Raw genomic sequence first — 27,940 nt, 5'->3', positions numbered from 1 at the left:
ACTCTATTGAATCTGGTGGGACCTTATAAATAGTGAGTTTGAAGGAGCAGGTTTATACTTTTTGTCCACCCTAGGAGTTAAAATTCTAGAGCAGACTGGCTCTTTAAAGGTGTCGTCTGCATGAGGAACCATGCCCAGGAGCATAGAAAGGAACTGGATGTCTCTATGGTAGTGGTTAAAGTATCAAATAGAAAATTCTGTTTTATTGGGTCTCGGTGTAACTGAACATTATGAAAGACAGCTGCCCTTGCTATGACTTGCTGGTAACTAGCAGTATCTTCTGGAGGAGAAGGTCATGCGGGATGTAAGTCTGGAGGCACAATAATCATGGGATTGCGGTCTTATGTATCTCATGGGTCTGGATCTGGAAATGTACCACCCAAATATTCCCCTACAAATAAAGGTGAACCCTGAGGGGTGAGGTCTCCTGAAGTAGGGGGTGGAGGAGAAGTTGAAATTGGAGGTGGTGAGGAAGGTGGTTGAGTGGAGGAAGAGGAGGCAAAGAACTGGTGGCATTGTCCTTAGAGGCCTTTTTGGAGTTGGTGAAGTGACCAAGGCATCTTGAAAAGAGAATTTCCTCCTAAAGGTGACAGGGGAAGAAGCAACATTACGCCTTGTTCCTTCTTGAACGTGAAGGCAGCGCTGTTTAGTGTCAATGACTTCTAATAACCGTTTGATTGGAGATGGCGTAGTGGAGGATTGGCTCAGGTCCACATGCTCAGAAAGAGTGGTCTCCTGTGTTTCCAGCGGTTTCTGTCGGTGAACCTTTTTTGTTGCAGAAGCTGCAGACGATGCGGTTCAGCTCCGGCCGATGTACTCAGTACCAAAGGATTGGTGGAGGTCGTTGGGACCGAGGTGAATAAGGTCGACGCTGAAAAAAAGAGATACACTCTTGGCTGGTTTCGGTGTAGAGGTGAGGGTCAGCCGAAGTGGAATTCCGAGACTGTCCATGCCCTGGTGGCAGTGGCAGTCTGGTGATCTCTGTAAGGGTTTTTTTTAGAGCCTTGGTATGGACAGGAGAAGTCACAGTACTCAATGGCTGCGCCTGTGTCACCTCTTGGCTCTCGATGTTGGACTGAACGTAGGAGTTAGAGACTTGAATGAAGAAGGCCAACTCTTGTTCGGGTTCCTCCTGTACATGCTCTTCCCCAAAGATGTCCGTGGTGTCTTCTGGGGATTTATGCGCTATCTCCAGCCTACGCGCTGTTCAATCTCGAAGGGTCTTCTTTGTTCTGTAGGATCTGCAAGCTAGCCTCCTGATGATTGCCCCTTTCCCAAAGATTGATGGTCGGTGTGGGGGAATTTGTAGTGGCAACGTGGGCAGAAACTAATGGGGTCATTACAACATTGGCGTCCGGCTACCGCCACCCGCCAAGCTGTAACCGCTGTGCGGCCGCCAATGCGGCCCCAGGACTCCCCTTACCGCCAGCCTCTTCCTGGTGGTGCAAACCGCCAGAAACAGGCTGGCGGTAGGGGAGTCATAATCCCCAGGGCAGCGCTGCTTGCAGCGCTGCCCTGGTGGATTATCACTGCCGGGGCTAAAACGGCAGGAAACCGCCAGCCCCGGCGGTGCGACCGCGGCGCTACCGCCGCGGTCATAATATGGGTCTCCGTACCGCCAGCCTGTTGGCAGTACGGACGCCACTTTAGCCCTGGCGGTGTCGTAATCACCCCCTAAATTCTGTCCTTTCCATCAGGTTGACATTCTCTTTGGTGTCACGAGGAGAAAGGCCTGAAACCGGACGAGGCCCACCCCGAAGGGTGCATGGTGGAAACTGGACCCAACGGCTTGGAAAGTTTGAACGCAAAAGGTGGAAACTTTCAATCAAAATAATACCATTAAATAGAAGATGGACGGAAGGAAAGTTTCTGCCCGAAGCAAGTCAAAAACGAAGCAAACAAATACATGTCTAAAAAAGGACTCAACGTCCAGGCAATGCATCACCAAGAAGGAGGAGTCAATCGATCCCATGACTCACAAATGCTTCTTTGAAGAACAACAACTTGCAACACTCCGAGCCCAACACTATATGGCAGGAGTATGCACAGCAACATTCCATCAAACATATATTTTTATAGAAATGCTATGAAAAGGTTTACTTTGAAAAGACATGCTCTGTGTTTTCATGCAAAGAGGGATTAAATTCAAACACTAATAATCCTAGAAAGGATTCAAATTGGGTCTCCTCCACAAGCCCTGTAAAGCTTGACCTTCTCAAACACAGGGAGAAGACGTTCATCTTTAAGATAGCTTAACGACTACTTAATTTTAAAAAATGACCATCTTTATAGCGCACACAAAAAACAGCACAGCCAAGTGATGCATATACTATATTTTTCATAACCCAACTCATGAGTACTCATTTTATCAGACTCTTAAAGACAACAAGCCAAGTTGGTCCAGTTGGAATTCCACACTATGTGCACTGTGTGTTTAACTTAATGCACACAAAATCAAGGGTCACTCAAAGAGGCGGCTCAGGTGTTTAGCATTGTCAATGCATTTGTTAAGAGAGCTGCTGTCACTATCATGGCTCTGTCATGGCTCGTCCCCTGGGTCTTGCAGAAGAACGATTGTGTTGGTCAGAAGGGCACTTTTCGGCTCCAGTGACATCACACGGTGTCACATGGGAAAGCAAATGAAGATTTTCCAGATCCAGGCTGAAGCTGGTATATTCAAAAGGCGAGGAATCTGCAGGTAGAAGTGTCTATCTGCATGGAAGATCCTGTCCTGTGATGCGGACGGAAGCCCATCTGGAAATCAGTAGGTACCTATGTACCTTAATGAAGCCTTTGATTTAGGTGAACGAGAAGTTCTTTCAACCACTTTACTCAGGAATGGTCAGTTAACTATATGATCTGTATCTGTAAGGATAGTTTGCACAGTGTGGGTTTTTTCAGGAGAGGCTATGAAAGATCCAACACTGGAGAAGAAAATAAGTTACTTTCCTGTAACTGTAGTTCACAATTACTGGAATCTGTCATAGATTCCTATGAAACCCACCCTCCTCCCCATAGAGGATCCCCTTACTGCTGTTCAATGTACATCTCACTTGTACTGGAAAATCTGAGAGACTGGAGCCTAGTGGTGAAGTTTCTAAAGGGTGCTGTCACATGATTGGCTGGACTTTGGGTCTTTTTATGATCCTGATAAGCTATTAAAAATGAATGTCTTAACACTGAGTTCTATGTAAGTTTTTCATTACTTCTTTCTATTGTACCGTGGGACTCCCACTTTGACTATGGGGAATGATTCAAGCATGTGAATCTATGAAAGATCCAATACTGGAGTACCTATTATTACTCAATAAAGAACAACTTTACATTTAATCAATACATACAACAGATTCAACAGTGGGTTCTAAGTGAATGTCTGTATTATGTGACAATAGATATGGCCAAGCAACTCTTATGAAACTGATGCTGCCATGGGGGACACCCAACCTACTGCAGGATTAACATTCACCATCTGCCAAAGGGATAAGCGCCCTCAGCCTCAAACAGGCATTCATCACAATGCTGCTTAAAAACTGTCAATAACCAACTTTTGACCCTTTGCAGAGAGTGAACAAATAATGGAATTAATGTGTTGTGCAGGAACTCCTTCAGGTAAATACTGTAAAGCAAAAGTTCTTAGATGGAACCTTTCTGGCGTCTAGCACAGTCATGGGATGAAGAGGACACTGCTGGACTTCCAAAACAAACTAATGTGGGCTAGATGTCAATAGCCCCTATGTTGCTGAATTTCATGGTCAACTTTCATTCTGGGCATCTCCAAAAGTTGAGATAAAGGCTAGAAGAGTTTGGCAGAAGAGGCTTGTGAATGCCTAAAAACAGGATTAAAGCACACACTACATGCAACCCTTTACGTCCCTCTGATACCGCTACTAGGCATCTCCATACACTTATGTTTCTTTCTTTACCGTGAGGGAATTACTACTGTGGGTGCAAGCTGGAATCACAGAACTAAGCAACCTTCTCAAGGAAGGTTCATTAGCCTCATATTATACACTAGTGGTGTCAAATCATCTTCTTAAGGGGCAGTTTCTAAGTCACCGAAGACTCGCAAGATCTATGTAAGAGATCTGGGAGGTCACAGATGATGAACCATAAACACATTTACTGATGTAAACTCTCCATGCAACGGGGGATGGTAGATACTGATAAACTGCTAACAGTGCATTCCTAGAGCATACCACAACATTGCTGAATAACCTTTGCGACAAGTGGGAAACGAAGAGTGGAAGGGAATTTAATGATGATGAAAGGCAACAGACTTTAGCAAATCCTCAGTGTTCCACAAAGCCAGATTTAAATAGCATAAATGACTCTAGAAAACTCAATATAGATTATGGGTCACCCAGTAAATGCCCATGCTGACATGAAATGTGCACGATTTATGCAAATGATGTGGGTGTGCCCTAAAATAGGTGTATACTGGACGGGAGACACATCAGCCAATATAACAAGTCGGGATGCATTTTGAGCTGTTTACAAAAACACAAAGAACGGAGACTAAGGGGGTTATTCTAACTTTGGAGGAGGTGTTAATCTGTCCCAAAAGTGACGGAAAAGTGACGGATTTACCACCAGCCGTATTACGAGTCCATTATATCCTATGGAACTCGTAATACGGCTGGTGGTATATCCGTCACTTTACCGTCACTTTTGGGACGGATTAACACTCCTCCAAAGTTAGAATAACCCCCTAAGTTCTTAGATCTGGCCCTGCTAATAGCATGCAGAACCATTAAAGTGGCAGGGAAGGCCCCTACACTTGCTCTCCCAAGCCAGATGGCAAAGGGCAACCTTATTCTGTATGAAAGATGAGTACTGCGTTACGCTGAGAAGAGAAACATCAGACAGCCTGTCAATGGAATGACTTGCGTAAAATCCTATCACGTGAAAGCTAAGATAACTTTATAATATGAATTCCAGGTTATCAAACTATTAATAACCCAACATGTCTAAATTACTTGTACACTAGCCAACACCTTACCCAAATCCCTTCATGTTGGATATACAAATTCACAGGCTAAGTGGAAGTCACAGCCCTAGTTAAGGGCACAGTAATCACTGTATAACATGTCATCCCACTCGTACCACCTCCTATCATGCAACACAAAATTTGTTCAATGATAAAGGTATTTACTGAGGATTCACTTTATAGTACAGTGCCACATGCTACATTTAGATTTGTTCCTAATTTAAGTTACAAGGTCATCCAGCACCCTGATAGACTACTATATTATTAAGGGGGTTATCGCCACAGCAAATAAACAATTTACTGATATTACTAATTTGTTGCTACGTATTAAGTTGGCATGTATGACTTTAAATGAAATTTAATACAGATGATTTAAAAAAAAAAAAAAAAGGCTACAAAATATTCTAGGCTTGACTGCAACTGTTGCAAAGGCCATGTATTTTTGTAGATTGGCAATTGTAACATGCAATGGTAGGGATGTTTGTAACTCAAATCATTAGCAAATAGTATGTGGCTTGCAGGTCTCAGTGCTGCTCTTTCCCTTTTACTCATCTCACCATTAAAATGGTCTATGCAAACCACTTGTTGGGATCACATGGGACATAATTTTGTGTACGTGTTTGAGAACCTCTTCCAATTTCGCCTGTCTACAGAGAGCAAACCATTAATTCAGTTCGATCATAATTATTTAAAATCTACTCTCTCAAGCCTTTCTTTTGAACTTGGTGAGATCAGACTCTGTCTTGATATTGTGAAGGAAAAAACAATTGGTGTAAAGCGCTTAGTAAAAACCTTCTTTGAAATTTGACTTGGGGTTTAGAAATCAAGACTCTGGCTTTCCACATCTTTGGGTTTTGTTCTGTAAGATAACCAGAAAACAGCTATGTTCCTTGCCTTGTCAGATTAAGCACTGAATCATTTAAAATCAGCATTTGGAGGCAAGCGGTAAGCAAGTCAATGGCGTCTGATGGAGGCAAGGGGAAAAAAATAAATTAACCACTTTTAAACATTTGGTGGCAGAAGATAAACTGTCATGCCATGATTAAACAATACAAAGGCCTAAGAACTCTTCCTTTAGATCTACCAACACCCTTTGAAATCCTTCAATATCTACTGCTCACCTATGGGTGCTAGTGCCAAATAACACTACTCGCAAAGACATGGGTTTAAGTCATTCCACTTTCACAATGACAGCATGTACAGGAAAGCAACCTTTGGACTAAAGTCATTGTGTCCCACCATGAATACAGAAGACTCTTTGTACTTTTTTCATATATGTATTTGCTTTATACTAGCAGTGTTCCAGACCTAACCATGAATCATTAAGGAGAACAGAAAGCTGAGGCAATAAACCAACCCCCTAAATTTGCCATGAGGTTGCGCCAAAGTAAATAATGACCCCCTTCAATTCTGGCTCCCTAAAACGGTTGATCAGTAGTAGATTAGATTTGCTCTATACTTCAGAAGATCGAAGCAGCCACTGCATTACACATGGGTTTTTCCACAAAGATGTACACATGGTACAGAGACCCACTCTTAAAAGAAGTATATGTCCGAAAAGCCTTTTATTATAACTTGTATTGGATTGTTTAAGATGGAGCCTACCAGCCTGATCTGAAGTAAGCAAATCAGATGGATGCGATCTTCTTAAAAAGCACTCCTACATATTTGGGTTGATTTCTTGACATTTTCATGAAATATGTGCATTTTAGCACTTCTTATCTCTCAACAGCCTTTTACTAGTATAGACCACCCAATTTTATTATACGGCCAGCAGAGGGCACAGAGCACCTCGCTCAGCAGCACACTAAGTTCTAAATTTTGAAACAAAAATGTCTCTCTGAGACTCAAAAAAAAAAAAAAAAGCCTTCCTTAAATTCATAGCAGATCATTGCTACTGATAGCAAAGAAACATTGCAAATCACAACACAACAGCAATTCCAGTGTACTTAGAGAGGCAAGACGTCCACCTAGCACAAAGGGACAGCCTAGCCAACATTAAAATAAAGTTAATGACTACACCATAAATACAAATTGTTCATACATGCATGAAATACAAACAGCTGGAAAAACCTTCTAAGATTTCATTTTCCCAAAACACGTGTCTTCCCTACCGAATATCAGTTTGTGCAACACAAGAGCCTATAATCACAGAACGGTTTATGGCACACAAAGCAAAAGCTGCTGCGTAAAGGCTAATAAAAACGTTTTTTTTAAAAAAGATCATAGCTAAAAAAGCTTGAAACCCCTCCAATTCAGGTACTCACCCTGCTCTGTAAAAGTGTACCACCACTGCAGAGCAGTAAGGTTCATATTTAGATGAAAATCAGTTGATGGCTGAAATGCCCATGCTAAATGATTAAGACTTTTTAACATTCAAGATTATGCCGGTACATTTATTTATTAGTCCAGTCCTAGAACTATCCCCCAGCTATCGGAGTCACTGTCCAGAACAGCAACGTTTACATTGCACAAGTATTATTAGACTTGTAATCCAGTGAAGTGGGAAAGGCGTCTCTGAAAGGTTTTTGTTTAAAGTTCTTGTCACCTGAGGTAGTTCCTCAAATGTCCGTGTGACTCGTGCTTCTCATGACGTTTGTCCACAGTCCCAAGTTACTCACACAGTTGATGTCCATCGATCTGATTAGGCGAGTCAAAATTTACTAAGTTGGATCACTACCAAGAAGAGAGTAGTGGATACCCTCCCACTCTCTATCTCCCAGGACAGACATGATAAGTGGAGGAAAAGCCAAATACCTTAGAACAAAATACCTTAGAAGATAAAGAGTAAAGGGAAAGCAATATAGTTTAATTAGGTTTTTAATGGACATGTATGAATTCAAAACAGAAGATGATGTGGTGTGGGCTACACTCTTGCTACTAGTTCATTATGAACCAACGGGAAAGCTCCACAGAATTTGAACACTGTTCCACAGAACAAGGAAAACTGATGCTAGGGGTAGATGTAAATGCAGCTATTAAAAAATGGACTTCTGGGCTCAATGAGAAACCAAATTATGCATTACGGCACATGGAATGTTTGGGCGTCCGAAAGGGGTCCAATTCCATACCACTGATCAGATTGTACACCCACTAATAAGATGATCTGAAAACATCAGCAGGCATTTAACAGTATACTTCACTCAAATATTAAAATACTTTCTGTGAGAAACGCGGTAGGATGATATTTTAATCACACTGTGCCAGACTTCGATCTCATACTATATATCTCTAGTCTGTAGGGTTCCCATCTGGACGTTTTCTTTTTACTAGTATGGTCAGTATTTTAGGGTCTCACATGGTACGAAATCTAGGAAAATCACTTTAAGCCAGTATTTTTTCCTCGTATCTGAACAAATTGTAAATTAATAGCAGAAAGTAATTGTAGTAAGTGTTCCAGAGCTGCCTTAATGATCCCTGACCAATAATCAAAGTGCACAACGACAGAAACGTCATTTTAAAAACGGATACAGACGATTTTCTATAAAGCTCTATTTAGGTATCAGGTTTTGGCCTTTAAGGAACCTAAACCAAAACGTGAATAAATGGCAGATAATTTTCCCTGGGAATGGTGGCAACCCTAATTTAGCCTTTCTTTTTTCTAAATTCGCTAAACAGACCAGGAACAAATCTGAAAACTTGCCTGAGGCATTTCAAAGCCCAGATCTCTCAAATCCAAATCCAAACTTCTTGTCTGCCTCACTGCCAACGTCTTTTCCAGCTTTACTTCTTTGCTGGTGGGAAATCGAACAGTTCAAGCGAGGAAACACTGAGGTCCAAAAGCTGCCACTGGAACAGTTTCAGTTGGGCATCCACCTCTTCTTCGCAAAAGTTCCTTGGAAATTGAAACAAAAGTGAAACCGAAGATAAGCAGATGTTTATCATGCACAAGAAAATGGTTATCTGCCATTAATTTTTAGTGAATGTTGCTCAAGCAAGCCACATAATTCAATAAATTTGATAATACAAGTGCAGTCGTTCCAGTGGAAGCAAATGATTTTCTAAATGAAATAATCAGCCAAAATACAGTGCTGGCTTTCCCAAAAAGATTGTTCAGAAGCCCAAATGTTGAGATACCTGCCCAGTACTTTCAGTGTTAAACTCAACCAACATATTTTAAATTATTCCCAACCAAAAATATCACTGATCCTCTATAAAGCAGTCACAGTACTGGCACCTAGTTTATTAAAATTCTGAACTTAAACTCTAATTTCGCCAAGGAAATTGTGTAGCGCTTCGTGCTTATTCTAAATATAAGACAGCAATTCCAACCAATGGGCTAATCACCTGAACTTTATTTACTTAAGCTGGCCAACGGAAAACACTTAACTTCCCAGGATGTTAAATTAACTATCATTGAACTAAGTTAATAGTAACACTTGACACTACAGTACTAACAAAGGGCAAAACTGGGATGCAAAGAGCTATAATAAAAGATACTACTGCGCTAACAAATGGCAAAACTGTGATACAAAGAGTTCTATTAAAACCAAGGTACTGCGGGAATGGACACAAAATATTTTTCATGCATGGTTGCAGAGGTAATGAATTTCCTCAAACGTCCCCGTTCCATCAAATAAATAACATTTGTGAAGAATGTAAGGTTCTCTAAGGCTGTATTGTCACAGTAGTCGGTCAGTGGCCTATGCAGAACGCCAGCTATGGGAGCAGCAGGCATCACCCACTGCAGACTTTCAAGTTCACCTAAAAGGACGTGTGGGCCTTCTCACTCCAGGGGGTCAGCAGTGGGTCACCACTACTGTGTCTCTTGCAAGTGTCCCTTGCCCTTGCTGGCTAAGGTGATTACCCCAGCAAACGTGCTCCCTGACTGAAGCAGAGCTGACAAGACCTACAGTTAGCTAATCAAGAGTGTTCAAGTTGGGAGGGGTGAGGAGAGTTTACTTTCTGTGTCTTAAATCAGAGGCCGTAATATGAATAAGGCGCACTTTCCCTGTTTGCCTCAGACGCAACGGTTGTCTTGGGGGCAGCGCATTCAGGTGAAATACAGAGTGGCTGCTTCATAGCTACTCCGTGTTTCACAGTGCAGGTGGTATGCAGTCGGCATTTTGAAAAGGGTAGAAAGACAGGTGCAGTCAGTGACTGCACCTGCCTTCGGGGGGATGTCTGGAGGGATTGTGGGGCCCTCTTTTTCGTCCCACCTCTAGACGGCTTTATTTAGGAGGCGTCACCTATTTGTGGCACACTTTCAGTGAGCCTCCTAAAGGCGTTTGCGTCTGAGCCCACGTTGGCAGGCGCAGATGCATAGATTCCCACATTTTTATGGGGCAATGCCCCCATGCAAAGAGGTCACGTACTCTAATATAGAGGTGGCCACCAATGTGTGCCAGTGCTATCATTATTACAGAAGGGGTCACAGACGAGTCTGCGGCCCTTTCTGTAATATTACTGTGCATGCCCGTTGTACCCCCAGGGCATATTGTGAATTACAGCCCCTGATGTTGTGCCTCTGTCATGTCCCAAGCGGAAGAGGAGGAAAAGCAATAGTGAGCATCTCCCTTTTAATCGGGACAGGTTTTTTCTTCAGTGGTAAACCCTGGAGCCATCAGGTGAGGGCTCCTTTAAATTCACTGGCAACTCATCACTGCATCGGAACCCCCTTGATGAAGTCAACACGCTTTGTTAATGCACGGCCCCCACTACGGTGAGGGCTTCAACAGTGCCACAAGTTGGTTGCCAGGAAGGCCACAGGGTGGCAGTCACATCTCAACTGATCGCAGCACATCTCTTAGATTTCACCAAGAGACAGCACAGCCACCCCCCCAAATGCAGGACAGCTTCCCCTACACGCTGGTGCCTCTAAGGCTGATCCCGGCAACATAAACAGGACTACCTCAGCTGGGACATCCAATTTACGTTACTGGATCAGTGTGAGAATGAATAGGCGTTAGAGGGCTAAGAAAAAATGGAGACCTGTAAATAAAAGTCAGGTGGTAGAATAGGATCAATGCTAAATTTGTGCTGGGGTTGCAGGTGAAAGACAGTTACCCGTTTTTGGGGACTGGCAGAGAAGTAAAAAACAAGTTCCAGAGTTTCATTTTATGTAGATACCTCAGTGGGCACCTTATTTGTGTTACCATGTCACAAGTTACAGTTGCTATAACAAAGCTTAGACAGTTATCAATCGGTCTCCTGCAGCAGCATGCAAACTGTAACTCATACTTTTATAAATTTATAGTTTTTAACTCAATCTTTCATTGAGGAAGCATCCAAGTATGCTTAAAAAATGCTTAGCAGTAAGTTCTAAAAACTATGAATGCAATTACGTGGCATTAATTGGTGCAAAAAAGTTATATCTCACATTCTCACAGAGAACGCATATCATTTATATACAAAGTTTGGAAAAGTAAGGCGCTCGCCTCAAAATAATAGCTTTTCTTTTCTTTTAAGCACTTGTAAAGAGAAAAGCTGCGTATCTGTCTCCTCCATAGTTTCAGCATCCCAACCAGGATGAGAGTCGAACAAAAGAAACACTGACGGCCATTTAAGGAGGCACTAGTCTTTGACGCAGCCGGAACAGAAATCCCCATTATCCTGCATGTTTCTTGTCTGAATAAAAGGCATACAGACTGCAGACCATCCTGAATGTGTCCTGCTGTCTGCAAATTGCACCAGGACATAGCACATTTCACTAGATGCTCCAAAATACAACTGAATAATATTCGCTGGATCCCTGATCTGTCTGGATCCCTCTCTTTTCCAGCACTGAAGATGGGGAAACTGAAATCCAACTACCCGTATGCAGCCTGTTTATTTTTGTTCCAGGCTCACACAAATAGAAACGAGAACAAACGTGTTTTGCTTCAGAAAATGGTATCTAGTATAAGTCCGATTAAGAGAACACTTTTCTTTGATGTTTCTGGTAGGGACCAAGGCCTCCACTCCCTCACCTTCCATAGGTCTCCTCTCAGTCATTTTACAGGCACAGAGAAAAGTCCCACTCCCATGATTATCCAGCACCTAAAGCTACACATTCAAGTACTATTTCCACATTTTATTTTAATATGATGTGCTAGTACACTCAACATCAGTCCTAGAATGTTTTTAATGCAAAGGTACAAACAGACTGGTTAGATCCTGAATTCCAGGTTAAATACTGCTGCATGAAAAGACAGATTTAAAGATAGATAGATAATGTCAATCCAAGCACACAAAAAAAAACAAAAAAACAATTTTTGTTCAAGCATCCTTTCAGTACTGATGACATCGGGTAACTCGGATTTTTTTCTGTTCATACATCTGTGAAAGTTTAATGTATAATTTAATTTGGTTTGATGTCACAGATTAGGATGGGTTGATCTAAAAATGAGTACTAAATACAAATGTGTTCAAAGAAAGGGGCACCAAAAATCCTCAAACTGCCATTATATCCAGAATGTTGCAAAGAAGTTCCAGTGAACTTGGTAAATTTACTAACTGAATCCCTTTGATCAACATTCTGGACTATGCTCTGTTTAGGTAATGGTCCAGAATGTGTAAACAATGGGCTTGCCTATTGCAGCACAAGGACATAGTTATTGGGAGCTGGTATCTCAAATTATGAAAGGCATTGAGACTGTAAACATGTATTCTTTTTTAAGAGCCGCAATGTTTCAAGTGGTCATCAGCATTAATAGCATAACAGGTTTTAAAAGCTTCATTTATCACACATTTCTGAAAAAAAGGAGCTTATGGATGATAACCAACGTCATGATCCACAGAAGTATGTCAATTCTTTTTCTACGGTGCCCGGGCATTTTGATCCCAGACTAATCATGTGGTAAATTAAAGAAGCAGAAACTGAGAAAGCACTGGACTTCCATTTCTGATACACAGGACATCTCGAAAAACAGCAAACGATTAGTAAGTTGTTCCAGAAACTACAAATGACCTCGTGTTTTTTCCAACTGGTGAATATTCTATAGCCACCTTTATTAAAGTTAGCGGTAAAGAAATGTGGAGCACAAGTTATGGGTGCACGTCTGAACCATAATTATATTCAATGTACAAAGGCTATTTGACTTGCAGACGGCTTTCACGAGTGAGTGTACAACTTTCCATCTTCACACAGAAAGGCATTATGTGAAGTTCACACTCTGGTGGAAGGAACCCTTTGAAAACCATTAGTTGTGCTACTATCGTATGATAATTACCCTCTTTGACTACACTTTCACCTCTTCTTGCTCTCTCACAGATTACTGATGCTTCAAAGTATCTATGATGCCCGAAATGAAACAGTCAACTCGTTTGATTGGCCAAACAATGAGTTTTTTTTTTTGTATATTCTGACATGTGACCAGGATTTGGATTGGCATTTTAAAATTTTACCCAATGATCATACAGCGGTTCAAATGATATCACGTGTGATAAAAAGTAACCGCAAATGATGAAACGGCATTAGCAAACGCAAGACTATAGATATCATAGAATGGAAAGAAAATACTTTTTTCTGTTATTCTGAGGGGTCCAGACGTTTGAGGCATGCTCTCAGACAGAAAGGTTAAAGTTACAATGAACATCAAAATGCCAGCACAACAAGACACTGAAGGTGCACAGAAAAAAAGTAAAGCAATTCCTGTATGATTTCACCTCCAGAATGGTGCATACTAATTCTTATATTTTATTGATTTAGGAATTCTGATACAGTAGAACAACTCAAGAAACAAGTACTAGGCTGAAGTACAAGATTCAGAGGCACAAAACAGAAGCAGGTTAGCCAGCACATTCATGTAGCAACCAGAGCTATATTTGAGCCTGGGTTCTGGCTTGGCTATAAGAGCCAAAGTACGAGCGTACTCATCAAAAGAGTTGACACATAAATCATGCAATGTAGAAAAAAAATGTTTCTCCAACGTATCTGTTTTATTTAAGTACATCAGATTATATCACTGCCCTGCATGACATGAATTAAGAGTAAACAATGAAGCAGAAAATCAGTTGGTAGTCACTGCTTTCAAAAACTGCTAATGGAGAGAAAGTGTCATTGCCTGGCATGTTTGACTCTGCTCTACTTTGAATTACCAGCCACATGAGACCAAGGTCAATAAAGAACCAGGCAATTGACTTAAAGCAGGCTGGGAACTTCCCAGGCTTGCCCACCTCCAGCATAAAGTAATGCATTTACACAAAACTTCAGAGGAATGCTCTAAGACGATGGCAGAATAGCTCAAGAAGTTGAAGGGCTGTTGCTTCAAAATAATGTAAAAAAAAATAATTATATATAAATAAATTATTGTCACGTGCAGTGTAACAGGCCATGCACGGTCTTCAAAGTAATAATAACAATGTTTTGATACAGTGCTTCATATCACACATATACCACGTTCAAGCTATTTAAAAAGCATGTTACACTATTACTCAGTTGTATGCACTCAACCAGTCATCAGGAGAGTGGAAGGCATTCGAACAGGTGTCCCGACGACCACTCTTTATTTAAAATTTTATTATTATATTTTACAGACCAGAACTGTAGAATAGCAGTGCTTAAAGTAGGGTTTGGGTCGATCTATTGCATATCATTGGCTGGCTTACTTCTCAATCCCATTTACCTAATTCTTATTTGATGGCTTTCCCTCCTCTTATGTTTGTCCCTCCTGTGGATCATAGGTTCTTGACAATCCTTCAGATTGGATGTGTTTCTTTCTTATCTCACACAATGTGCTTCTTACCCCTTCAAAACCCCACACCTACAAATCTCATGTTGCCCAACCACAATCCTACTTTGTTAGAGTTTGACTAAAGAGCTGACCTGACTTTATTGGCTTAGTTCACTCTCCTGCGTTCTACATGTTGCATAAAAGCAACACCAACGGACATATGCAGATGAACACTAAAAGCACCTGTACAATAATCGATTTTACAAAAAAAACCACAGCTGATTGCAACTTCAATATTTAACACAGTCTAAAACCAAACTGGCCTCCACCTCAAATAATAGCTCTGTAAAAGGGAAGTCTAGTAGTTCAGCAACACCACAGACTGTAGGCTTGATCTGTGATAAGAAGACTAACAAAACCATCATTAAGCAAGCCTACAGGTTTGGATTGTGGAGTTTTGGTCAGACTATTATTTCTTCCTTTTTAGTCTCAGCACACTTAATCTCTCTTTGTAATTTCCTCTACTTGCAACACATCCAGTTCTGCTGCAGTGAGATGCAATTAACACAATGACACTAACTCACTTATAGAATGTATTCTGACTCAGTCTCATCTTTACATATCGGATAGTTAGTTGACTCCTGCCATGTTCCAGTCTCAGTCTGAATAATGTTGCAGCTCTTAAAGAACTGCCTTGATATTTTAAATGCATAACTGGACTTTTCTTGCACATAAGTTGGTCAACAATGCCGCATAATTTGGCCCTCTCTGCCACATAATTCCATTGGTCATGCATATACCTAAAGCACTTCCATTTACCTTCTTCCTCTATCTGGAGCAAAACAAATGAAACTATTGCCATCATTCATTATAATTTTTATATCATTATTTTGGGGTCCCAAGTGAGTTACCTAAAACGAATGCCCTGCAAAGCATTATGGGATGAGTTTTCAAGAGCAGCGAATATTGTGATATCTTGACTGTAATGCTCAGCACCTCCCTTAGAGGGCACCACTATAAAAATAACACTTGTAAGAAACATGGTCATGTAACCATATAGTCAGCCCCTAGAAAGCATAACCACATGAAAACAAAATGGCAAAACGAAATGCAGTGTAACCATATATTTAGCCCCTAAAGGGCATAGTGCATTACACATTTTCAGGCCTAGCAAGCATACTACAATGCTATTACATACAAGGGCCTTAAAACACATATTAATACCAGTTGTAAAACAAAAGTTTCTGCCATCAGAGAGCTTAAAAATACATTGAATGGCGGGAGAGGTTACTATTTTGCCCTCCCCCCAACATAGTGTGGGAACCAAGAGATGACCTAGACAGAAAGAGTGCGCCGTGCTGAACGTTTTGATAGTGGTCCCATTGTCCTAGCACCAGCAAACACTGAGTTATGGACAAAACTGTGTGGTAAAAGTAATGCCTGTCAAAGAATTATGGGGCAAGTTTCAGAGTGCAACGAATATTGTGGTATCTTGATTTTAATGTTCTGAACAGCCCCTAGAGGACACCATAATAAAAACAGCATTTGTAAAAAAAAAAAAAAAAAAAAAAACATGGTCATGTAACTACATTGTTAGCTCCTGGAGGGCATAACAACACAAAACAGAATGACAGAAAGTAATGTAGTGTAACCATATATGTAACCTCTAGAGGGCGTAGCGACTCACATTTTCAGGCCTAGCAAGCCTACCCAAATACTACTACAAACAAGACCCTAAATGACAAACTACTTCCAGCTGTAAAACGGAAGGTCCAGCCATGAGAGAGCTTAAAAAGACATTGAATGATGGGAGCGTTTACTATTTTGGACCCCTCCAAACTAGTGTGGGGACCCTTAGATGTCCTCAACAGAAAGAGCATGTCGGGCTCAATGGTTTGGTGGTGGTCCCATCGTCGTAAGACTACCACAGGTTGAGTTATGGGTAAAAATGTTTTGAAAAAGAATTGTCCCACAAAGCATTATGGGGCGAGTTTCCCGGTTGCAGTGAATATTGTAGTATCGGCTCTCCCGCTGTGCTGGGAGAGCCGCTTTGAGGATGTGTTTTTTCCTGTGTTAAATGATATTTTTTTTATATTTTTCAACTGCTAAACTTCTTTAGTGGTACCTATGTAAAGGTTGCGCTGTCTGAAACTTCAGGTAGTCATGTACATCGCTCCTCCAATCGAGTTTGAGCTATAAGAACCTTTTTAAAAAACACTCAATAAATTAAAAAGAACTCCCCTCCAGTTTGCAGCCTTTGTGTGCAGACATCACAAAGAAACAGTGGCATGCCCAAAACAAAGAAGAGGAAGAAACAACATACGTCACACAGCGCGAAGCAAAATAAAAAAGTAGTGTGCCACACTAAGTTATCCTGCAATAATCCATGTAACAGGGTCAGTCTCCAAGGCAGTAACAAAGCAGTCTCATGGCGGGACAAACGTAAAGCATCTACCTACAAAATCAAGGGAATTTTGAAAGGCAGACCAAGGAACAAATGAAAGTGATGGGCATGAGATGGGCGTGTTTCAAGCCCACAGATGTAGATTACAAAATGTCGAGAGGCAGCGCTTGCACGCTGCCTAGCCTCGTCCTAAAATAGGGAAAACTAAGGGCCTACTTGGACAGGAGCACAAAATAACAGGCAACAAGTTAATATGGTAATTTAGGGTGACAGGCTCCCTGTGAATTGGGGCTGTGGGTAATTAAGATACTAGTTGTATAGGAAGGTGCGTGAGGGGTAATTTAGGGGAGTGAATGTGACAAAATAACTTGATACAATGATAAAGGACAAAATGCTGAAAATAAACTGCAGACAGTTCTAACGCAAGAAATAGAACACAGACACGTAGGAAATTAGTATGCTACCCAAGTAGTTAAAACAACAGAAAAGACAGGCCCATGTAGCAAGGGGCTCAAGGGATTTTAATGGGTTAGGAAGCAAAATAAAAAGTTAGTTCATCAGTTTTTCTTAGGCATAACCCAGGCATGGTCCTCATACGAGAAAGCCACCAAAAGTGGTCCAACTCCTATTATGAGTGGTCTACTCTGGCATTATATGTGATTCAAGATGAGTGACCATATCAGTTAAACAAAAACCCTATCACGATAAAAAGACTCCCAGGGCTGCTAAACAGCAGTGAAAGGGATTTAGAATAGGCAAGGGATCTGCCTATCATCTGTATACCTTCCATACGCACTACAGACCTCGATGCTTGAGAACTGGACCTCTATTCATGCAGAGGCCAGAAGGAATATTGATAAAAGGGAGGGAAAAGGAATCTGGCATTAATATACGACAGAGACCAATACCATAAAGGTAGGAGGAAGAAGCAATTATGCAAATTTACTGAAGTTTTAGAATTAGAGGACATTTGCCTAATGCAATACACCTTTTGCTCAGGGGCCTATATTACCTTGCCCCAAATTCACTATTTTATTACACAAAAGACAGACACACAAAGTTTCATGAATGCAAGATATATAGCTAAACGTCTGAGGTCCTGCAGAGGGAATAACCCATGGCTGGAACAGAGCAGTTTAGATATCTGCAATTGCGGCATGCGCTGGGTTGCTATGTCCCTGTGGGGGGGAACAGCTGCCGGAGGCTCTGGTGGCGAAGGCCATCTCGTTACTGTATAAGAAATTATTGAACAATTCCCCGAACCTGATGGCCACCCTGCGCACCAAATAGGAGGTGGACATGGGAGCAGTGAATGATGAGGACTGCGGTGAGGCAAGGCAGGGTCCCAGAGTGGTGGCGACCAAGGCACGTCTCCGATTGCTCCAGCTAAGGATCTTACACAGGACATATTACTGTACGGTGGCATTGCACAAGGTGGGCAGGGCGCAGATCACCCTGTGTCTGTGGCGGTGCGGGCTGGAGGGCACTTTTTATCATACTTTATGGACCTGACCTGTGATAAAGACCTACTGGGAGGGGGTCACCGGGGTGGCGGCCCGAGTGTTGGGGAGGGAGGTCCCGCTAGACCCTAGGCTGCGCTTGCTGAATGTGACATAGGAGGAACACTGGTCGAAACAACAAACACTATGGCTAGCCACTGCAACGATAATAGCCAAACACAACATAGCGGGAACATGGGGTATTGAGTCTCCGCCCAGTATACACGACTGGGAGACGGACCTGGACTGGTGCTGCAGCGCTGAAATGTAATATATGAGAGCAGGGGATGCCCCAATAAGTAGGAGAAAATCTGGGGTGGGTGGGGGGCCTTAAGGTCCACAGGAGGACTCTTGGTGGGCTATGTGCGGGCGGGTGGTGGTCAGGACCTTGACAGCACTGGATTGTCAGACTGGGAGAGGTGTTGGGGGGGGGCGCTTGATCGGTGTGTGTATCCTTGCAAATAACAAGTTACTTACCTTCAGTAACGCTTTTTCTGGTGGATGCAGTAGTTACTTGTGGATTCCTCACCTTATGAATTCTCCCAATGCGCTAGCATTTGATGGTAATTTTCTTCCCAGCTCTTCACGTAGATGAGGACGTCACAATTGCACGCCTCCGCATGCAACTCCGTCTGACGTCATTGTAGCAATTAGAAGTCCTCGCCGGTGTGCTGAAGTCCGTTTCACCCTTTTTTTTTTTTTAACATGCCTTTGAGGCAAACAGGTGAAAACAAATAAAGTATATATATATATATACACAAACACACACACACACATATATATATATTGCAATACGGATATAATACAAGTACAACATTTATTCATCTAAAAATTAATCAAAACGTATATACATTTATAATGAAGAAGTCTTGGTATGACCAGACAGGCAACGGGGAGGTGGGTGGGACTGTGAGGAATACACAGGTAGCTACTGTATCCACCAGGAAAAGCATTATCGAAGGTAAGCAACCTGTTCTTCTTATGAATAGAGTCCCAAAGCTGTACCACATTCGGAGGCGGGTGCCTGACCGGTCATACCAAGAAATCCTGCAACAAAGAACGTGCAAAATGGCCATCCCTACTAACTTCCGAATCCAAGCAATAATGCTTCGCGAAAGTAAGGAGGGAAACCAAAGTTTTTGCCTTGCAAATATCCACAACAGAACACCTCTAGCCAAAGCCAAAGTGGCAGACATAGCCGTGGTGGAATGAACTCTAATACCCTGAGGAGGAACCTTCTTTGTCATTGAATAACAGATCTTAATGCAAAGAATGACCCACCAGGATATAGTTTTTTTTTAATGGACGGATCTGCCTTTCATCTTGCACACATATCCAACGAAGAGTTGGTCATCCAAATAAAAGTCCTTTTTTCTTTCAACATAGAAACTGAGAGCCCTTCTTGGGTATAAGCGATGGAGTCTTTCTTCCTCTTTTGAAGGGTGAGGAGGAGGATAGAAGGATGAAAGAGTAATAGACTGCCCATACGGAAAGGAGTGACAACCTTAGGAAGGAAAGCCACCCTGGTTCTCAGCACCACTTTGTCAGCATAGAATGACGTAAAGGGAGGTTTGACACTAAGAGCCTGAAGCTCTCTCACACGCCTAGCAGATGTAATAGCAACAAGGAAAACTGTCTAAGACCAACAACCTTAAAGAACAAGAATGCATAGGTTCAAACGGTGAACCCATTTAAAAAGTCAAACCAGATTTAAATCCCACTGAGGCACATAGAAAAGGAGTCGGAGGAAACTTATTAGGTAGGCCTTTCAAGAACCTAACAACCATAGGCAATTTGAACAAGGAAGGTTCATCAGGAAGGCACAGAAAGGCAGACAGCACCGATAAATAGCCCTTGACAGTCGCAACTGCACAACCCTTCTGTCCTAAAGTAAAGACAAACATCAGATCATCAGACAAATGGCCTTTCAAGGGATCAATTTGTCTCTCTCCACACCAAGTCACAAATTTCACACATCTGCCAGTCTTGGTGGAGTGTCACCTGGCCGATAAGATAACGTCCACCACTTCTGGCGGGAGAGAAAAGGAACTCAAGATTGCCACATTGTATCTCCAGGCATGTAGGGGCAGGCTCTGGAGGTGGGGGTGTAGAACCTGCCCCTGCGAGAGGAGGTCTGCCCTGAGAAGGAGATAGAGCAAAGGGCACAGTGAGAGTTGGAGAAGGTCTGTGTACCACACCCTTCTCAGCCAATCCGGAGCTATTAAAATGACTCGAGCCCGATCTTGGAGAATCTTCCTCAGAACCCGAGGAATCAAGGGTATGGGGGGGAAACGTGTAAAGTAAATGGCCGCCCCAAGACATCTGAAACGAGTCCCCCAATGCTCCTTGCACAGGATACTGGAGGCTGCAGAACAACGGGCAGTACGCGTTGTCCCGAGTGGCAAACAGGTCTATCTGTGGAAAACCCCACACCCTGAAGATGTGAAGAACTAGATCCTGATGAAGACGTCACTCGTGATCGGCTGAGAAATGCCTACTGAGACCGTCCGCACGTACGTTGAGAAGCCCGGCCAGATGGTTTGCTACTATGCAAATCCGATGGTCCTGTGCCCAGGACCAGAGCCTCAGAGCCTCTCTGCAGCGAAAGTACGACCCTACCCTTCCCTGCTTGTTGATGTACCACATCGCAGTAGTGTTGTCCGTCAAGACTTGGACTGACGGACCGCGAAGGGATGGGAGGAAGGCCTTGAGAGCCCGATGTATCGCCCGCAATTCTAACAGATTGATGTGAAACATCTGTTCCACTAGAGTCCAACGACCTTTGACCTCCAGGTCCCCCAGATGAGCACCCTAGAGTGGACGCATCCGTTATGACCGTGGCCACTAGAGGTGGTAGAGCAAACGTCCTTCCTTGGGGAAGGTTGCCGGCCACAGCCCACCAACTTAGATCCTTTGCAACGTCTCTAGAGATCGTTATCGACTCTTTGAGATTCCCTTCGTGTTGAAACCACTGCTTGCGGAGGCACCATTGGAGAAGCCTCATGTGCCAACATGCATGAGCGACCAACAGAATGCAAGAAGCAAACAGACCGAGCAGTCGTAGGACCTTGAGGACTGGAACAACCGCTCCACTTTGAAACATTGGAATCAACGCCTGACTGTCCTGGATCCGCTGAGGCAGAGGAAAGGCCTGATTCAATGTTGTATCCAATTTAGAACAATGGTAGTGCACCACCACCAATAATATAAAATGTACAATTCTTTAATTTGAAATTATACAAGTCTTCTTTTTATTCTTTATTTTCTCTTATCCAACATTACATGAATTCATAACATCAACAGCCAACGCGTTTCGTCCTTTCACATAGGACTTCTTCAGGGCTGTAATACAACACATATGACACACATTCAATAAAACACATAATACAAAATATCCACACATACCTCATACTTAAAAGGACAATAGACCACAACAATATAATACCCTACTCTACAAGGGAAGGGACTGCTGTAATTATCCTAAAAAACACTAATATCCAAATGTTAAAAATACATATAAAAAATAAATATATAAAAAACACACACTGACAAGTATACAAATTATTATAAGATCATCAACAATTATCACAAATAACATGAATACAAAATGTATATTTATTTATCAAATATATAAAAAACAAACCATCATTATTCTAAGTGTTACCAACTACACCCAACATTAGTGTGGCACAACCCATTTACCAATGATAATTTGAAACCAGTTAACCAAAACTTATAATTATATAATTGTGAAAGCACCACCCCATATATCTGCTAATTTGTAATTCATTATCAGAGCATACTTCCTTACACATACCTAATCAATTTACTTCAAATTTGGTTTATCATGTTGTTTCTCATAAGCCATTAGTACTTCCAAGGTATGTATCTAGTGTGAGGGAAAAACATATCACCTATTTAGATAGAACAGTCCTCATTTATAAATGTCACCCAAACTTATTTAAATTATAATTATTTTGTACCCTTACCATTATCAGTAAGGGTACAAATCTTATTCTTTTAACAAGAAATGTATATTATCATTAATTCCCCTTTAATCTTTTGGAATCGAATGGTATACCATTTTTAATTTAGCCACTAACCGATCGCTAACCTCGTTTTATCAACAGTGTTTACGACGAAAAATGCATTCCCCTTAATGCACCTCTCACATGTGCAATCATTCTAATACCTTTTGTTCTTCCACAAGTCAGGCAGAGTACAGATGTCGGCATGCACGAGATCTGGCAAAACGAGCAACGTGCGAAATGCCCAGTTTAAATAGCCCACCTTCCCATATTTCACCGGTGTGTCTAATCAGAGTAGAAAGCTGCCATAGTCAAGCCACCTGATCAAGTGTGCCGAAGTTGTCATTCCTTAAGTACAATAGTATTCACGGCGACCATATTGGAAAAGACAAGATATCTTTATAAAAGCTCACTTTTTACAAATATTCCCGAGTGTAATTAGTAATAAAAACAGAACTAACTATATTTGTCCACCACTACACATAGCAGATTTCAAAGGCGGCAATAAACCATATGCGCGGTCCCGTTTGTCGGGAATCATAATTTCGCAAATTTAAAGAGCCCATCTTCCCCTATCCTACCGGGATACCTAATCAGAATAAGAAGCCACCCTTAATAAACAACCTGATCACATACGCCGAAAGCTGCCATTTATTACATACAGTTGTAATCACGGCGGCCATATTGAAAAAGGTCAAATACCATTGTGGACACTTGCTTTGCACAAATATGCCATCTTTCATCATGTCATTTGCCAATATTTTACTACTCACAAATTATTTAATCCTGTGTTTATAACAATCAGATTTTCACAGCAACCATCATCGTAAAAGATAGGGCCCCAATCAATAGTCTCATTCTTCTAAGATAAGGCCACCACCCCCCATTTGTCATATATTTAATATTTCCTAGGTGACAAATCCATTTTCTAGACCTCACACTCCCCTATTATGTAAAATAATAACACAAATAAACACAGATCAACACTTTATAAAAAGTAATGTAATTCATCATCCGTATTATGACCGAATTCCCCCGAACGTAGACGGCATATCTATGCAGCCTCTTTCTGACGTAACATTAGCTCTCTACTTCCTCCTCTTTGATCAGGTGATATATATTACACCCCATGAAACAAAATACAACTCTCATCCGAATGATGTTCCATCATATGTAATGTTAGGGGATATATAATATCTCTATTCCTTATGGCACGGACATGCTCTTGTATCCAGAATTTTAAAGATCTTATAGTACTTCCTGCGTAAATTTTATTGCATGTACACCCTAAAATATATACCACATATTTTGTCTAACAATCAATTAAGTGTCTAATCTCATATCTTCTTGTTGTGTTTTAACCAATATTCTTCATCTTATCAGAACCTAAAGTGCACATATTGCACTCATGACAAGTAAAACAATTATTTCAGTGTGGTGGGTAATGGTAGTAATGTAACTAGGACATAGGTGATCCCTTTATGTCCTACCTCTATGATAGGTAACCTTAGGTAATTTGGATACACATCCCTTTATTCCAGGTACTTCTGTAAGTAACGGCCAGTGTTGTCTTACGATCTTATAAATTTCGTCACTCAGCAATGAATATTGGGTCACAAAAGCCAATGGAACAGGCTTCTTTCTATTATGCTTTTTCACAGATAGGGTTTCCTTTCTAGTCATTTTTTCAATCAGTTTTTCTGCCTTGGATAACACTTTTTCATCATATCCTCTCCCCCAGAATCTCTTTTTTGCATTGTCAATCTGAACAGCAAAGATGTCCCCAGTACTGCAATTACATCTTATTCGTACCATTTCGCCAAATGGGATATTGCGAACAACTGCCTTAGGATGAGCACTAGTTGCATGTAGAATACTGTTACATGCCATAGCCTTTCTGAACATCGGGCTCCGTATTTTATTATTTTCCACAAAAAACTGTATATCCAAAAAATCTATTCTATCCTTGCTATATTGGATGCTCAGCTTGACATTGTAAGGATTGTCATTAAGAAAACTGTGGTATATCAATAGTTGTTCAACCGTCCCATTCCATAACATAATGATATCATCAATATACCTCCCCAAAAAACTATACATTCTGTCCAGGGAAGGGCATATCCGCCTCATGCAGGTTCTCTTTCATATCAGCCCATAAAAAGGCAGGCTGTACCTGATGAAACCAACTACCATCATGTAGAAAATAGTTCTTTGATAGAATGAAATCAATCATTTCTATTATCATGTTATTGTGCTCATAATGGTCTGCTGTTCTAGTATTTAGGAACGACTCCATCACCCTAATTCCAAACTGTTTTTGTATACAAGTATATAAACTGTTAACATCCATTGTCACAAAAAACAGGTCATCCGACCATGTAAAGGCCTCAAATTTGTTTAAAATATCATTACTATCCATATGAAAGAGGGTAGATTACATACAAGTTTACGAAACGGTAAGTCCACATACTCTGACAACCTCTCAGCAGTCGACGAAATACCAGATATTATTTATCTCCCAGAGAGGAAATCATCTCCCTTATATATCTTTGGTCAAATATATATACATGGATAACGAGGATTCTTTACTGATACGTAATTGTATTCCTCATCAGTAATAAGAGAGCTTTCAAACCAATCAACTAATTTCATATTGGTATATTCATTTAATATTTTAAAGGGATTGCCAGAAATATGTTCACAACACATAGGATCTCAAAATTGTCTATTTATTTCTCCAATGTAGTCACACTTGTTCATCACAACCACATTACCTCCTTTCTCAGCTTCTCTGACGACTATTGTTTGATCAGATTTGAAAGATTGTAAGACTTTCCTTTCTTTTTTGGTTAGATTTCCACCTAAATGTTTATTATTTTTTTTAATTGTAAATTTCTCCAAACATTTGTACAAATCCTTCTTCACATTTGTACTAAAAAGACCAATATTGTGATGTGTTCTGACAGGCATACATTTCGAACAGGGTTTTAAACCTCTGTTTTAGGTTACATTTTCTTCAAGTTTAAATTTTCCTCAATACCTAAATCAGCTCTCAAATCATCAATATTAACCAGTTCATCATCAGTCAGTGACATTACAAGTTGTAAGTCATGTAAATACGAAACAAGGTGCGTGGGTGCCAGCGTATCATCAGCTTGTTTATTTCTGACACTCTTCCAGAAACAGCTGGTACTTGGAGGGAATTCAAATGATCCCATAATTATAATAAACAAGTAAATTTCAACACATCAACCGGATCATTAATTTGTGTAGACAAAATCCCGAACCTTTACTAAACAAATCAGATTCTTCTTTGAGGGGACGGTCAGAAAGATTTACAATGACCAATTCACTTTCATTTGCTAGATGGTACCAGGAATCTCACTCTATTAGTCCCTCTTGGAGCGTGTTTGTACTCCTTCATTCTCGGGTCCTTTGTTTTTGTTTCCATCGCTTCCCACCTCTTCTAATCTATGATCTTTTCAAGTCAGCTTCATTCAGAGGCATAGCCTTTCCATTTCCATTAAAAAATTAGATACACCTTGAGTAGTATTAGATGTTATTGGACTCGCTTCATATGATCTCATACAGTTCAACGAAGTCATGGAGCTACCACTTGTTAAATCAGTGTCAGATATCTCTTCTTGTGTTCTTTTTCCTACTTCTGAGATCCTCACATTATCATATTTGCGGGCAAATATATAAATTCTCCTTTCCTTGTAATCCAAATCATCATGTTTGGCTTTTCGTAACTTTTTGTCACACAAATACAATTGATAATCCTCCATTATTTTAATCCAAGAATTTATAGTTCTTTTTAATTAAATCCTTTTCCATATCTTTTTCTATCCTTTCTATATCAGCTTAGAGTTTACTAACCTTTTTATCTGCATGTTTAATTAATATACGCATCATAGTAAATGAGGCATTCTGTAGGTTTTCCTCCCATTCCTTGAGGGACTTATCATCTAAGTCCTCAAAAGTAGGAAAAATGAGGATTCTCAATCCTCTAGGAATTTTACAATTGTCCAAATATTTCTCCAAAGTTATACCATCCCACCATCTAGCCATCTCTTGTTTCTTTAGTTTCTCTAATTTTTGGAATTTTACTCTTAAACTATGTTGTATCCAGTACTGCCCCTATGAACAGGATGGGTTGAGAGGGCTCCAGGTGAGACTTGGGCATGTTCATGATAAAGCCCAGACTGAACAACTGTGTTGTCATTTTGGGGTGATGCAGCACAAACGCTGGGGACTTGGCATTGATCAGCCAATCATCCAGGTAAGGGAATACCAATATTCCCTTTCTTCTGAGATTTGCTGCAACCATCGCCATCACCTTCGTAAAGACTCGAGGTGCGGAAGTAAGTCCAAAAGGAAGGACCGCAAACTGGTACTATTGCGACCCCACCACAAACTTCCTGTGTGACTTGAAAATGGGGATATGAAAGTAAGCATCCTGCAAGACTACAGACACCATCCAATCCTCTTTGTTCAATGCCAGAAGCACCTGCGCTAGAGTCAGCATCTTGAATTTCTCCTGTTTGTGCAACCAATTCAAAATCCTCAGATCCAGGATAGGCCTCAATCGACCATCCTTCTTGGGAATCAGGAAATATCTTGAATAGCACCCCTGACCTATTTCCTGCTCTGGAACCAACTCCACTGCGCCTTTTGATAAAAAGGACTTGAACCTCCTGCTGAAGCAACAGGAGATGATCCTCTGAACAAAACAAAGGACGAGGAGGGATGGGAGGAGGAATCTCCCTGAAGGGAAGGGCATACCCATTCCCCACAATATTCAGTACCCAAGAGTCCAATGTGACTTAACTCGTGGAGAAAATTAAATAACCTTCCCCCTAAGGGAGAAGCACAACTTAAAAAGGATGGAAAACTAGGGCTGCTTTCCTTGCTGTGCTCCCCCAGAGGAAGAAGATGAGGCAGGGTGCTGGGTGGCTCCTCGCATCCTAACCCGCCCCGCCCTCTAAAGGTTGGCAGGCCATTGAGACATGGATTGAGGTCATTTACAATAAGCGACTACATGGCCTAAACTTCCGAAAGGCCATGAAAGGAGTAGATGTGGAAGTTTGCAGTCCCAAAGACTTTGCCGTGGCCCTACTGTATTTAAAGCGCTCTAAGGCAGAGTCTGCTTTGGCGCCAAACAACTTTTCTCTGTCGAAAGGAAGGTCTAATAAAGTTGCCTGGACATCTGTTGAAAACCCAGAAGACCTCAGCCACCCATGTCTCCTGGTGGCGACTGAAGTACCCATCGCTCTGGCCACTGAGTCTAGTATCCAGACCAGACTGGATGATCTGTTTGGCCGCAGCTTGAGTGTCCGACAGGAGCTCATCGAACTGCCCCTGCATATCGAGCGGCAAGTTAGGCTCTACAGCTCTAGCCGTGTCCATCAGGGCATGCACATATCTAC

At 41.4% G+C, this 27,940-nt stretch overlaps 1 protein-coding gene across 3 annotated transcripts in view; it reads right to left on the bottom strand.

Annotated features, from left to right (window-relative positions):
• CREBRF (CREB3 regulatory factor) overlaps positions 1-27,940 on the bottom strand; it is a 259,676-nt gene that overhangs the window by 150,838 nt on the left and 80,898 nt on the right. For all 3 annotated transcript variants that reach the window (XR_011205583.1, XM_069244653.1, XM_069244654.1), the window contains one exon: positions 8,631-8,822. Coding sequence is in view for 2 of the 3 variants with exons in the window: in XM_069244653.1 (XP_069100754.1) it covers positions 8,631-8,639 (9 nt within the window). In the remaining variant the exon portion in view is untranslated. The remainder of the gene's footprint in view (positions 1-8,630; positions 8,823-27,940) is intronic.

Source organism: Pleurodeles waltl, chromosome 7, assembly GCF_031143425.1.
Source record: "Pleurodeles waltl isolate 20211129_DDA chromosome 7, aPleWal1.hap1.20221129, whole genome shotgun sequence".
In the NCBI taxonomy this organism is placed as follows: domain Eukaryota; kingdom Metazoa; phylum Chordata; class Amphibia; order Caudata; family Salamandridae; genus Pleurodeles; species Pleurodeles waltl.
This window is presented reverse-complemented; position numbering and strand designations above follow the sequence as displayed.